We start from the raw sequence: 15,245 nt of genomic DNA, 5'->3' as shown, positions 1-15,245 counted from the left end.
CCACGGGAGGTACTGGGAGGAGCACAGGCAGGGTCCCCAGTATATATACAGGCGCTGTTCATGTACCGCTCTACAGGAGAATTGATTAAGTCTCGCCCAGTTTACGACGTGACCCTGAACAGACAGCCATCTCCACCATGAAGCTGACAGTTGTCTTCACGCTTGTCACCCTGGCGCTTTGCTGCTACTCAGGTAAGTGAGCTGTTGGCTGCAGAACACGGTGCGTATGGAACGTCTGCAACCGATGATGCCTTGGTTGAAAACTGCAATTCTTCCTGCTAGGGAAAAATTCACTCAGTGCCTGATCCCCTTCCCTTTGATGTGACTGGAAAGACTCTGAACCCAATGGGATCTGGATCAGTCCCTCAGTCAGAATCTGTACGGTAAATAAGGATGCTAATTACAAAGCAGCATTTAAAATAACTTGCAAATATTTCAATATAGTCAGTGATCTGAACAGAGCAGCCCTATAATCTCTGCAGGCTGCCATCTTGGTGGGAACTGCAGCAGTCACATCCGAGCTGCAGCTAGAGTCTGAGGGTTTTTTTGAACATGGCATAAGGGAGTTACATCCCCAAATGCCGTTGGGGTTCGGCTCCTCTGAACATCTCTATAAATGTTTATACCTTAAACAAACAAACCTGTAGAACTTAATCAAAAATACTGTGTAAATCTGCTGCAGTCTGTGGCTCTGGGAGCAGCTTGGACCTTCCTGTCATGATACATGTCAACAGATCTACAGCCTGGCTTCTTCTTGAGTCATTATTTCATATGTAAATGGATCAGGCCCAATCCTGCTCACATGTGTAGTGGGGTTACTCCAGATTTACACAGGTGTTAGTAAGAGCCGGATCCGGTGCATTGTGTTTAAAGTGAATAACCATCCATCCTTCAGTCATGGCTTACACTGAGCCAGGTGAGTGGAAATCATTTGATTTTGCAGAAAACTTCACCTGTCAAGGTTTGCAAAATTGAATACTTGGCAAAAGTTTTTAATTAGCAGTTTGTGTCTAGACGACAAAGTTATAAAATTCTTACCAAAAGTCCTAATGTTAGGAAAAGCTCACTTTAAAACGGAAACCACTTAAACTTTAATTTTTTGTTTCTTTCTCAAAACATTTTAGAATTTTAAATCACAGTGCGGCTGGGTGGTGGAGTGATCTGCTTGTTGAAGGGACTGTGATGGTCCCAGCGTATCCTTACCCCGACGGAAAGGTCCATGGCCTGGGACCAGAGTGCTGCTTTCATCCATGTTATTCAAGAAGTTCTTTTATAACTTTGGCCATTGCCCATGTAATGCTCTGCCCCCTCCTAACACTGAGAAACACCCCGAACGCTTTAGCAACAAGGACATTCAAAACGTTTGTTCGTTCTCCTGATGAGTTTGTTGGATGATTTTGCCTTGCAGCTTCTGCTCTTCTGGTTGACAATCTTCTGCCAAATGTGGTGCCAAACGTGGTGCCAAACGTGGTTTCCGTTCCTGTCGGCGTCCTCACTGACCTGATTGGAGGGGTACAGGGCTGTGTGAACGAGCTCACCCCCAAAGCGCTGTCTGCCCTTAATAGGGTGCTGGTAAGTCCATCTTCTTTTTCTCCCAATCTAACATTAAGTTCAATATATCAACTTCCTACTAACCTGGATTTTCTATTAATTATTATTATTGTTGTTAAATGGAAATGCTACAGGGAAAAAAACGACCCAAACTAATACCAGATTGAATATAAGGAGTGAATGGGGCCAAAAGGTAGGACGCATCAAAGAAACACCAAACTCAGAAGGTTTTTCCAATAGCCGGGTGCCCAGGTTTAATTTGCACCATGGCATTTGAGAGAATACACAGACCGGATGTGTATTACCTCCTATGGCGAGGAGATTACCGGCTCTTTGAGTCTGAATTGATACCCAGGGGATATTCCAGGTCACTAATATGTTGCATGTGATGGTTTCTCTGGCCTGTGTTTGAAAGAAAGATATATAAATCTAGATGATATGTTTCTTGTTAATTGCTAACTCTATTGATATTTTTTGCTATCGAATGAGAATTAGGCCAAAGGGCCCTCCTATCTGAGCACCTTTGATCCCTATGTATCTTCTCTGTATATGGCATCTCCAGTTCAGGCTGGGAGACACTGACGGGGGCTCCAGGAGAAGCCATGTGGAGGAGCTGAGGAGAGACCCTCATTGCTGAGCTCCGACAAGGGTTCTTTAAGTAACTTTCAGCAACAAACATAAATGAACGAAATGTTACAAAATGCTACCGCTTTTCCTAGCTGTGCTGCTGGGACAGGTCCAAACCTCTCCTGAGCTCACAGCCCATCATGCATTACTCCCTGCCAAGCCCCACGGACTCGCTCCCCATTTGCATTTTCCTGGGTAATGTGCAGCTGAGGGAAAACATTAGAAACTGGGGAGATCCACACAACAACCAAGTGCGGAGAAGCAACGTGCCACCAATCCGCATGGCCCCTGTACCATTGCAATGCTTCTCCCCAGCCTGCACAGGACACATTGCCATGCCCACAGTCTCTCTTGGGTATTTGATTGTCCCACACGTAACCTAACCAAAGAAGAACAGTTCCTCAGCCCCCCTGGGCTACTGTCACCAGGGGATTTCCCCCCTTTACCTTTCCAACTCACTCCCCAGCCCTGGGGACTCTGGCAGTGCTGCTGCCTGCAGCCTCCTAACTCTGACTGACCAGGTCTCCCTCCTCCCAGGGCCAGGGGCCCCCTTATAAGCCCAAATCGGGGTCCTCGGATGCAGCACAGGTGCCCTGGCTCTGCTCCCTGTTAAGGGGCCTGTGTCAGCCTGGGATAGCTCCATGGCCTGGTACCTGACAGACATTGAATTCAAGCTCCTGGGACAGGACAAAATCTCTTCTTATCCCATTGTGCCTTATTCCCGGCCTAGCCGCAGACTCAGTCCCTTAACTGCACGTTCCGGGGTCATGTACAACTGAGGGGGAAACGTCACAAACTGGGGAGCTCCAGAGCACAACGGAGCCCAGAGAACAGCGTGCAGCCAGGGCGAGTGGCCCTGCTGCCCACAATATGGCAGCCGTTTACTGCAGCTCCAAGTTGTTTCTTTACTGGTCTTGTGCATGTAACCCCTGGCCAGGAGCTCAGCTCTGCATTCACTGCTCTTGCTCTGTCTTTTAGGGTATCCTGGGTATACTGAACGTCCTGGGGTAAGGATTCCTGCAGAGCCAGGCGCGGATCTCGGATGGATGAATACCGGACGCTCCCCTCTTCTTCCTCTCTGATTTGAGCTTTCCTCCTATCTCTGCATGCAGCCAAGCTCCTGGTGCTCTCACCTCCCTGGGAGGGCTCAGCATCGCTCCAATCATTTATTTCAATAAACTACCTGCAATGCACTTCCTCCTTCGTCTGCTTTGCTCAGAGTAGCACAGAGGATGCGGCTGGTTTGGGTCAGAGGTGTATTATAGGGAACAGCTGGAGTTTTTGCTGTTGTTGTGAGTTCCTGGCGTGCCCGGGATTAGGTGGGTGTAAAATGCCGAGTGATCTCACGGTGAAGTGGCTGGTATGGGTGTAACATTCATTCCTCCAACCCCATTTCCCCGCAGAAAACTGACTCAGGCTGGATCCCTGATGCCAATATGTGCATCTCAATAGTTAACCCTTTAGCTACTGGACTACAACATAAGTGTGCTGGTGTGTGTAACAGGACTTAGGGTGATGGAGTGAGGTTTCCTTCCATCTCTGTCCACAGTTTCTGCCCCAGAAAGAAATCTATCTCGCCCTGATATGCCAAACCACCCGGGATGGTGGGACAGATCAATTCTCCCTCTCGGCTCCCTTACCCTTCGACTGAAAGTCTCAGTATTATCAAGATCCAGCAGATTACGCTGTTTAGGCACAGAGAAATCAGTAACATTTCTGGTATCAGTGCATCTCAGAGGTACGGGAAAGGCCTTGACCACAAATGGAAGGGGAAACCAGCATTAAATACACCTACAGGAAACACAGAAGGGTCTCCAGGGGCCCATCAATCCAGCTCCCTGCCCATCAGTCGCAGAATGTGCATAGTGAAGCTCTAACGGCTATGCTCTGCCTGGTTCCTGGTGCAAAGGAGCATCATCTTTCATGAGAGCCCCAGGCAGGGTCTGCGAGGGTCCCTCTTGGTGCTCGCTGCATTCAGGGTTTTGTTCCCCAGAATTTCTCAGGGTTTTGCTTCGGATGGGTAGAGACTGTGCATTGGCCAGAGGAGAAGTCCCTGAAGGTCCAACAGGTGCAACCAGAATCCCCCTTTTCACTGTCTTTAGCACTTGGATGAGCCAGGGAAACCTCCTCCCTTCCCTGATCCCGTCCCCTCTGGGGAATGGTGCCAGCTGCTATGATAAACTCCCACTCCAGCCACACGCCCTTTGCCCCCCGCTTTGTGCTTTTATGTCTTTAGAGTAAATGTGGTTGAGATAAAACAAGTGAATCCAAAGCTGCTGATGGAGAAGGCTGGGGCCAAAAGGTACAATCCCCCGCACATGGGTGTCGGACCACACAAACCACGCTGGTTTAACGTACCTCATGTGTAGACACCACCTTGCACTCCGCTAGCAAATCACTCACTCACATCTCTTCCTGCAAATGCATCTCAGGCCCCTTCCCGATGCATGTCACATTCGTCATGCAGAAACGGAGCCACGTGGTGCTTTCTCAGGCACAGAAAAGATTCACTTAGAGCGGTGGCTCTCAATCATTTTTACTGGTGACCCCTTTCACATAGCAAGCCTCTGAGTGCGACCCCCCACTTATAAATTAAAAACACTTCTGAATATATTTAACACCATTATAAATGCTGGAGGCAAAGCGGGGTTTGGGGTGGTGGCTGACAGCTCGCGACCCCCCATGTAATAACCTAACAACCCCCTGAGGGGTCCTGACCCCCAGTTTGAGAATTCCTGACTTAGAGGAAGGATGAAAGAGCCTGGAAACATTTGTACATCCCAAACTGAGAGCAGGAGAAAGGTTGAGCTGCTGTCTCCTGGGAGATTTGCAAAGCTGCCGTGTAAACGGAAATCTGGCTGCAAGGCTATTGCAAGTGCTAGGGGTGGTGCTTCTTTCCCCATCCCTCTGCCACCCCCCTGCGTTAGCACAGGACGAGTGGGGCTATTTGCTGCCAGCAGGTGGCCCAGGAGAGGAGACAGACGAGCTGCCATTCCGCCTGCCTGCGAGATGGAGGGAGAGCATCATGTGCTCACCTTGAAACCCTCGGCCTCTGGGGGTGGGACCAGCACTGACAGGGACTGATCTCCCGCTAATTTTGGGTGCTCTGCTCCTCCCTGACATGTCAGATCCAGGATATATTGGCATACCAGTGACAGGCTGAGGTTTACACCTGTGCCCAGTGCTTGCGCCGAGTGCTGCGCCTAGAATGCTCCTGTCCCTGCACTAGGGGTGGAGCAGTTTGGTGGCTGGACCAAGGGAGTAACAAAAATGTACTTGGGGGTCAAACAACATTTTTTTGGGGGGGTCAAACATGAAATGGTTCCTTGTGCTGCGGTGGGGAGATTTTCCCTTTTAAACATATTTTGTTAAATAAAAGTGAAGTGAATTTTGAAATGAAAGTGACGGAGAATCCACCACATCCCTTGGTACGATGCGCCAACGGCTAATAACCCTCCTTGTCCAATACTGGCACCTTATTGCCAGTTAGAATGGGTCCATGTTCCATTTCCAGCCACTGGGTCTTGCTAAGCCAGCCTCTGCAAGATTAAAGCGTTCTCTACTATCAGACATCTTCTCCCTGCCCAGGTACCCCACGCTGTGACGATCCAGAGAGTCCCATGAACAACAGCCTTGGGGATCCAGGCTTTACCACTGATGTCAGAGGAAAGTACAAACGCATTTCTCAGACGCAGAAAGGGCCTGATTCCAGGAAGCATTTAAGCAAATGCTTCAGTCAATCTTTACCCAGGACAGCTCTTAAGTAGGTGATTAAGTTCTTACTTGAATCATGGGCCAAAGAGGGAATTATTCCAAGCCGGAGGCAGGAAATGCTTAGCATTGCCAACAGCAGCCAAGGTCAATAGTGAATAAAATAGTTAGAGCTGGTCAGTCATTTTTGCATTTTAAAAAATTAATTGAAAACACGATGCAAATTTTTACATTTAAAAAAAACCTGTTTGTTTCAGTTTGATTGTTTGGTTAATTTTGCCTATACTTACCTATGGTTGAACATTCTCAAAAATTCCCTTATTGACAAAATGTTTTCCTGAAAAGTTAAAAAAATTGTAAAAAATGTCCTGCCTTTTTTGACATACTCTAAAGGGCTCTTAAAATCGACTTCTGTACTCCTCCCTGGCAAGGGGAGTAGCGTTAAAATCGACTTTGCTGGGTCGAATCTGGGGTAGTGCGGACGCAAATCGACAGTACTGGCCTCCGGAAGCTATCCCAGAGTGCTCCATTGTGACCGCTCTGGACAGCACTTTGAACTCCAATGCACTAGCCAGGTATACAGGAAAAGCCCCGGGAACTTTTGAATTCAATTTCCAGTTTGGTCAGCGTGGCGAACTCAGCAGCACAGGTGACCATGCCGTCCCCCCAGAATCGTAGAGCGTAGAATGTTTCTACGCTCCCCCTATCGGCTCCGTCCCTGAGGTTATCGCAGATTAGAAGGTGAAAAAACGCACTCACGATGACATGTTTTCCGAGCTCATGCAGTCCTCCTGCACTGATAGGGCACAGCTCAATGCATGGAGGCATTCAGTGGCAGAGGCCAGGAAAGAATTAAGTGAGCGCGAAGAGCGGAGGCAGGATGCGATGCTGAGGCTAATGGGGGAGCAAACGGACATGAAGAAGCGTCTGTTGGAGCTGCAGGAAAGCCAACAAGAGCACAGACCCTCACTGCATCCACTGTATAACTGCCTACCCTCCTCCCCATGTTCCATAGCCTCCTCACCCAGATGCCCAAGTATATGGGGGAGGGGGAGGAGGCTCCGGGCACCCAGCCGCTCCACTCCAGAGGATGGTCCAAGCAACAGAAGGCTGTCAGTCAAACAGTTTGATTTTTAGTGTGGCTAAAATAAGCAATGTGGCCTTGTCCTTCCCTCCTCCCTCACCCCACCTGGGCTACCTTGACCGTTATCTCATTTTTTTTAATTAATAAAGAAAGAATGCATGGTTTCAAAACAATAGTTACTTTATTTCGAAGGGGGGAGGGTGGTTGGCTTACAGGGAATTAAAATCAACCAAGGGGGCGGGTTTGCATCAAGGAGAAACATACACAACTGTCACACCGAAGCCTGGCCAGTCATGAAACTCGTTTTCAAAGCTTCTCTGATGCGCAGTGCGCCTTGCTGTGCTCTTCTAATCGCCCTGGTGTCTGGCACGAAACGACTGTCTGCTGTTGCTTTCACGGAGGGAGGGGCGACTGACGACATGTACCCCAAACCACCCACAACAATGTTTTTGCCCCATCAGGCATTGGGAGCTTAACCCAGAATTCCAATGGATGGCGGAGACTGCGGGAACTGTGGGATAGCTACCCACAGTGCACCGCTCTGTAAGTCTATGCTAGCCACAGTAGTGAGGATGCACTCCGCCGACCTAATGCATTTAGTGTGGATATACGCAATCGACTGTATAAAATAGATTTATAAAAATTGACTTCTATAAAATCAACCTAATTTCGTAGTGTCGACATACCCTAAGAAAAGCCAGCTGTTAGAGGAGCTTCACCTGTCATCTGTTTACTTTACAGTGAGCTAAGGACCATGGAGAGCGCACATGTTGCTGTGTCTGCTGTTGGCTTCACAAAGCTGAGGTCGGAAAGTCTCCATCTCCATGCAGAGAATCTCTGGGAAAGATCAGGGGAGTTCCATAGTAGACTTTCTATTTGAGTTGTAACAACACCCTGAGGATGGAGAGGTGTCCCTCTGGCGAGGTGCATCTCCCCAGAAAGTGGTAGAGTCCCCTTCTAAACGGGTTGTTTGTAACATTGAAAAAGGAAGTCAAATGAGTCTTCTGAAAGTAGAGGAAGGGGATGAGTAAGTCGCTCAGTGGTTTGAGCATTGGCCTGCTAAACCCAGGGTTGTGAGTTCAATCCTTGAGGGGGCCACTTAGGGATCTGGGGCAAAATCAGTACTTGGTCCTGCTAGTAAAGGCAAGGGGCTGGACTTGATGACCTTTCAGGGTCCCTTCCAGCTCTATGAGATAGGTATATCTCCATCTATAAATGTGAGAATGACAAATCAAACCAATCTCTGAAGCAATCAGGACTAACTGACTGCACCATTCATCTGTTGTTTTTTTAACTCTTCCAGTGGAGAGATTTCCAGAAGGTAACTTCTTCAAATGGGAGCCAGGTCCAAAGAGCCAGTACTTGTGTTTAACAAACTCGACAATGCCCATTCAGTAGTACTTTGTCGATGGAGCACAGGGATAAGCAAACAAGTTCAGGGAAAAACAAACACTGCCTTAAAGTTCCTGGAGTCTGTGGCAAGTTGAGCTGATTTTGTTTTGATTTAAGCAGCATTCACATTTCCAACTTCTAGATGTCTGAGAAACGGACATGCTGAGGAACCATGAGAAAAAAAGTTCTCATTCTCTTTCCTGCCAGGATGAGAAAATTTCCATCCTCACAGCATTGCTACTTCTTTTATTAGTGCTATGAAATTACCTTGATGCTAGCTCTATGGGCTACACTATTCGTACCATAGTCTGCCATCGCTATTCAGGCTCTCCCACATGCTGCATAAGTGCTGGCACTCAACGTTAGCCGTTATTGCTATTCATGTATTCCGCAGACACAAGGTGTTCAGGATCTGTAAATATAGCACAGTGTATTTCCTTGATGGCCAACTTCCATTCCAGCCAGAGGCGCCCTCGCTCTGGGTCTTGCCAAGCTAACGCATGGCCAATAGTTTTTCATTCTAACTCCTATGTAAGAGTAATTGTGACTGTGTGAAATGAATAGACCCCCGGGAGTGATGGAGTTTCCCAGTGGTTGGGGTGGCTGGGATCCAAAGTTTGGCTCAGAACCACTGGAACTCACAGGCCCAGCTAGACGTCAGCTAGCGCCATGTGAGACAGTAACGACAAGGGAATTGATGTTGTAACAATACACAGTGAATCCCCTTGCCCATCTCTCACAGGGCTCAGCTGCTCCCAGGATCAGCCCAGTCGCAGTGCGAGGGTATTGAACATTGCAATCGGACAGGCCAGAGCCAGGCCACTTCGTCACATCTTCTGTCTCACATTACCACGGACCTCTTCAGATGTTAATTGCGGAACTAACTAACTAATTTACTCTTCTTAGCATTTATACCTTTTGTTCTTAAAAGAGTCACATGTTCCAAAAATATGCCCCCTTGGAGTTCATTGCTGGTTTTTTATAATTAATATTCTGGAAGGGGGACTACAAAGCAGACACAGACTAAAGCTCACTCAATGTTTACCCTTTTATCCATCATTCACTTGAGCTCTTAGTGTGATGTCATCCAGAGGGATCATTTTGACCCGGGTCAGCCTGTACCAAGCCCACTGATTGCATGTTTTTACGTTTTCTTTACTTTGTGAGCTCGCCCCCCGACTGATATATTCCAAAATTCGATGTTGAAATATACCCGCAGATCGAGCCATTTCAGCACTTCCAGTAAATTCCCATACCAACTGTCATAAACATACAGCTAAGGGTAGCATAAAATCCCTCCTTACCCTGTAAAGGGTTAATCCCGCCTTTATCTGTAAAGGGTAAAGAACCTCAAATAATCTGGCTGGCACCTGACCAAAAGGACCAATGAGGGGAGAAGATACTTTCAAATCTGTGGGGGAAGGTTTTTGTTTCAGGTTCCTTTGTTCTCTCTCCGGGTCAACGAGGAACCAGGGCAGGAAAAATATGTCTCCCTAAGCCATATATGAACTAAGCATCTAATATTACAGAAATAGTAAGTAATAGCAAGAAAGTGCATTAGATTATCTTTTGTTTTATCATATGAATTTTTCCTGTGCTAACAGGGAGGTTTATCCCTGTTTTTGTAAGTTTAAAGTTTTGCCTAGAGGGGAAATCCTCTGTGTTTTGAATCGGATTACTCTGTAAATTACCTTTCATCCTGATTGTACTGAGGTGCTTCTTTTACTTTTCTTTATAATAAAGTCTGTTTTTTAAGAATCTGATTGGGGTTTTTAGTGTCCTAAAAACCCAAGGGTCTGGTCTGTGCTCACCTTGGTTACCTATCTGGTTGGTAGATTATTCTCAAGCCTCCCCAGGAAAGGGGGTGAAGGGGCTTGGAGGGATATTTTGGGGAAACAGGAACTCCAAGTGGTCCTTTTCCTGACTCTTTGTCTAACTCACTTGGTGGTGGCAGCGATACCGTCCAAGGGCAAGGAAGAATTTCTGCCTTGGGCAAGTTTTAACCTAAGCTGGTAGACATAAGCTTGGGGGGGGGTCTTTCATGCGGGTCCCCACATCTGTACCCTAGAGTTTAGAGTGGGGAGGGAACCTTGACACCAACTATCTAATGCTAAGAGAATCCTGCTCCCAGAATCCTCTAGCAAATCCAGATGTACCAAGCCATATCAAACTCATGCTTACCACACTTATTCATATTAGCCACAGTAATTCATAATAATTCAGTACCATCCCAACAACTAGCAGCTAGCATGGATTTACTAAGAACGAATCATGCCAAATCAGCTTGATTTCCATCTTTGACAGGGTAACTGGTTTGGTGGATGGGGGAATGTAGTGTACCTGGACTTCAGAAGGCTTTTGACACAGTTCCACATGACATTCTGGTAGGTAAGCGGGAGAAATGTGGGCTCAACAGAATTACCATTTAGTGGATACATAATTGGTTAAAGAACCACAAACGAAGAATAACTATTCATGGAATGAAGTCAGATTGGGGGGAGGTCTCAAGGTGGGGTTCCACAGGGATCTGTTCTGGGTCTGGTGTTATTGAACATCTTTATTAATGACCTGGGTGTAGGACTAGAGAGCACACTGATCAAGTTTTCAGATGACACAAAGCTTGGGGGGTTGCCAATACTTTGGATGATTGAGCTACAATTCAGAGGGATCTTGATAAATTCGAGAACGGGGGTATAGACAACAAAATGAAATGAAACAAAGACAAATGTAAAGTGCAACACTTAGGGGAGAAAAACCAAACGCACAAACAGGGCCGGCTCCAGGGTTTTGGCCGCCACAAGCAGCCAAAACAAGAAACAAAACAAAACAAAAAAGCCGCGATCGCGATCTGTGGCGGCAATTCGGCGAGACGTCCTTCGCTCCCAGGCGGAGTGAGGGACCGTCCGCCGAATTGCCGCCGCATACCTGGATGTGCGGCCCCTCTCCGGAGCGGCCGCCCCAAGCAACTGCTTGACAAGCTGGTGCCTGGAGCCGGCCCTGCGCACAAATACAGAATGGGGGGCAACTGGCCTGGCAGCAGCACTGCTGAGAAGGATTTGGGAGTTGTGGTGGGTCCCAACCGCAACGTGAACCAGCAAAAAAAAAGCAAATGGAATTGTAGGTGCATTAACACAGGCAGAGCGTGCAAGTCACGGGAGGTGATAGTACCGCTCTGCTCGGCGCTGGTTAGGCCTCAGCTGGAGAACTGTGTCCAGTATTGGTCACCAGTGTATAGAAAGGATGTAGAGAAACTGGAACGGATCCAGAGGCGAGCGACGAAGCCGATCAAAGGGCTGGAATGCAGCCGTCTGAGCAAAGGCTGAAGGAACTGGGTCCGTGGAGTTTGGAGAAGAGGAGCTAAGGGGGATATGATAGCAGGCTTCAGCTACTGGAAAGGCTGCAGTACAAAAGATGGAGAAAAGTTGTTCTCTCGTACCATCGAGGGCAGGACAAGAGGCGATGGGATCAAACCACAGCAGAGCAGAGTTAGATGAAATCTCAGGAATAATTTCCTAACTGTAAGAACAGCAGGACAAGAGCACAGACTGCCTAGGGAGGTCAGGGAAGCTCCTTCACTGGAGGTTTTCAAAAGTGGGCTGGAGCCACCTGTCTTGGATGGTTTCGACACAATAAATCCTGCATTTTGGCCGGGGGTGAGACTAGATGACCTTTGTAGTCCCTTCTAACCCTATGGTTCTATGATTCTTTGATAGTCCTTTAATCATATCATCTTGGCCTTTTCGTTTGGAATAATTCACTTATTCTGTCTCCCTTTCATACCTTTCCCCATCAGCATTGGGGATTATAGGTTATTGTAACATCTTATGAACTTTTACATACTTTGTGCAGTTGAGCTCACAATTTGGGTACATTTGTAGGCTCTATTGTCACAACAGCTCTCCTCAGGAATTCCTTCTGTTAGCAACCCAGGACTGAACAAGCTATTTTGATGCATGGCAGATTTTTGTCATTTGTGACACCAAAATGCAATTCTGAAGTACCAACCTGGGATCCAACTCCTTGAGAAACTCGCGCAGTGTGTGCAGCTCTCATGCAGTATGTCTTCGTGAATACACAGGGCACACTCAGAGTACATAGTAGTATTAAGAACAGACTGATATGGAAAGTCCATTTTCTTTCCATTTTAATAACACATCTAGATTCAAAGTATTATTGGTTTCCCCCCAGGGAAGAGAAGGAGATTTGTGAGATGGCAAAGAGGAGTTTTTGTTTGTCACAAGCCTAATCTGAAACCCCACTGCATTATGAAACGGTCTGACATGTGCTACAGCCAAAAGGCACAACGCTCTCCTCCCCCGGCCACATCTCCTGTACACGTGCCCAGCCGTTAGAAGAACTTGGCAGGTATCGCTCTTCAGTGGTTTCCATTCCCCTGCAAAGCAGGATACAGGGGGAGGGGTATTTGCATTTTTAACCTGACCGTTAGTTGTGCAAACGTGTCAGAGGAATTGCCAAGGGAGGTACAGGGAGGAGCACAGGCAGGGTCCCCAGTATATATACAGGCGCTGTTCATGTACCGCTCTACAGGAGAATTGATTAAGTCTTGCCCAGTTTAAGACTTGACCCTGAACAGACAGCCATCTCCACCATGAAGCTGACAGTTGTCTTCACGCTTGTCACCCTGGCGCTTTGCTGCTACTCAGGTAAGTGAGCTGTTGGCTGCAGAACACGGTGCGTATGGAACCTCTGCAACCGATGATGCCTTGGTTGAAAACTGCAATTCTTCCTGCTAGGGAAAAATTCACTCAGTGCCTGATCCCCTTCCCTTTGATGTGACTGGAAAGACTCTGAACCCAATGGGATCTGGATCAGTCCCTCAGTCAGAATCTGTACGGTAAATAAGGATGCTAATTACAAAGCAGCATTTAAAATAACTTGCAAATATTTCAATATAGTCAGTGATCTGAACAGAGCAGCCTTGTAATCTCTGCAGGCTGCCATCTTTGTGGGAACTGCAGCAGTCACATCCGAGCTGCAGCTAGAGTCTGAGGTTTTTTTGAACATGACATAAGGGAGTTACATCCCCAAATGCCGTTGGGGTTCGGCTCCTTTGAACATCTCAGGGCAAGTCTACACTTTAAATGCTGCATTGGCGCAGCTGTGCAGGGTAGCGCTTTAGTGAAGACCCTCTTGCCAACGGGAGAGAGCTCTCCTGTCAGCAGAGCCAATCCACCTCCCCAAGAGGCGCTAGCCACCTTGGCAGGAGAAGCTCTCCCATCAACATAGCACTGTCTACACGGGGGGCTAGGTTGGCATAAATGCCTTGGATTTTTCACCCCCTTGAGTGACATAGTTCTACAGAGATAGATCTGTCGTGTAGAGCAAACCTGAGCCTAAATGTTTGTACCTTAAACAAACAAAACCGCAGAACTTACTTAAATAATACCGTGTAAATCTGCTGCAGTGTGTGGCTCTGGGAGCAGCTGGGATCTATCTGTTATGATACATGTCAACAGACCAACAGCCTGGCTTCTTCTTGAGTCATTATTTCATATGTAAATGGATCAGGCCCAATTCTGCTCACATGTGTGGTGGGGTTACTCCAGATTTACGCAGGTGTAATTAGGAGTCGGATCTGGTGCATTATCTTTAAAGTGAATAACCATCCATCATTCAATCATGGTTTACACTGAGCTAGGTGACTGGAAATTATTCTGTTTTGTAAAATAGTTTACCTATGAACTATCCAAGCCTCTATACAAAATATTAAGAGGTTTGCAAAATCAAACACTTGGCCAAAGATTTTATTGAGCAGTTTGTGTCTGGTCGACAGAATTGCAAAAATTCTTACTGAAAGTTTAAACTTGAGGAAAAGCTCACTTTGAAAAGGGAATCATTTCAACCTTCATTTTTTATTTCTTTCTCAAAACATTTTAGAATTTTAAATCACAGTCTGGCTGGGTGGTGGAGTGATCTGCTTGGTGAAGGGGCTGTGATGGTCCCAGCTTATCCTTACCCCGACGGAAAGGTCCATGGCCTGGGAGCAGAGTGCTGCTTTCATCCATGTTATTCAAGAAGTTCTTTTATAACTTTGGCCATTGCCCATGCAATGCTCTGCCCCCTCCTAACACTGAGAAACACCCCGAATGCTTTAGCAACAGGGACATTCAAAATGTTTGTTCGTTCTCCTGTTGAGTTTGTTTGATGATTTTGTCTTGCAGCTTCTGCTGTCGTAGGCGTGGATGGCAATCTTCTGCCAGGCGTTGTGACAACTCTTGTGCCAGCGCCTGTGTCAAACCTTGTGTCAGACGTCGTGCCAACTCTTGTGCCAGCCCCTATGTCAGACCTTGTGTCAGACGTCGTGACAACTCTTGTGCCAGCACCTGTGTCAGACGTCGTGCCAACTCTTGTGCCAGCCCCTGTGTCAGACCTTGTGTCAGACGTCGTGACAACTCTTGGGCCAACTGTTGTGTCGGAGCTGGTGCCAACACTTAGACCAGACCTTGTGCCAGGCCTTGTTTCTGTTCCTGTCAAGATCCTGAAAGACCTGCTTGAAGGGATGCGGGGCTTTGTAAAGAAGCTCACCCCCAAAGCGCTCTCTGCTTTTAAGAAACTGCAGGTAAATCCACCTTCTTTTTCTCCCAATCTAACACAAAGTTCATTATGTCAACTTCCTACTAACCTGAATGTTCTATTTATTACTAATTATTACTTATTAATTATTATTATTATTATTATTACATGAAAATTCAATAGTGTAAAAAGGACCCAAACTAATACCAGTTTGAATATCAGAAGTGAATGGGCCCACAAGTTAGGACACATAAAAGAAACACAAAACTCAGAAGGTTTTCCCAATATCCTGGTGCCCAGGGTCAATTTCCACTAAGTGATAAGAAAGAAAACACAGACGAGACTT

At 47.0% G+C, this 15,245-nt stretch overlaps 1 protein-coding gene across 1 annotated transcript; it reads left to right on the top strand.

The window, feature by feature from the left end:
* The first annotated feature begins 137 nt into the window (after positions 1-137).
* On the top strand, positions 138-3,233 carry LOC135882123 (secretoglobin family 3A member 2-like). Its single transcript, XM_065408918.1, has 3 exons — positions 138-192; positions 1,409-1,572; positions 3,157-3,233. Exons 1-3 carry the CDS (start codon positions 138-140, stop codon positions 3,187-3,189), a joined length of 252 nt encoding a protein of 83 aa, XP_065264990.1. The 3' UTR covers positions 3,190-3,233.
* The last annotated feature ends 12,012 nt before the right edge of the window (positions 3,234-15,245 follow it).

Source organism: Emys orbicularis, chromosome 8 (assembly GCF_028017835.1).
Source record: "Emys orbicularis isolate rEmyOrb1 chromosome 8, rEmyOrb1.hap1, whole genome shotgun sequence".
Taxonomy (NCBI): domain Eukaryota; kingdom Metazoa; phylum Chordata; order Testudines; family Emydidae; genus Emys; species Emys orbicularis.
This window is presented reverse-complemented; position numbering and strand designations above follow the sequence as displayed.

Coding starts and splice junctions, on each gene's coding strand:
- LOC135882123 (XM_065408918.1), top strand. CDS start 138: ATGAAGCTGACAGTTGTCTTCACGCTTGTCACCCTGGCGCTTTGCTGC. Junction 193..1,408: donor GGCGCTTTGCTGCTACTCAG/GTAAGTGAGCTG, acceptor TTTGCCTTGCAG/CTTCTGCTCTTCTGGTTGAC. Junction 1,573..3,156: donor CTGCCCTTAATAGGGTGCTG/GTAAGTCCATCT, acceptor TCTGTCTTTTAG/GGTATCCTGGGTATACTGAA.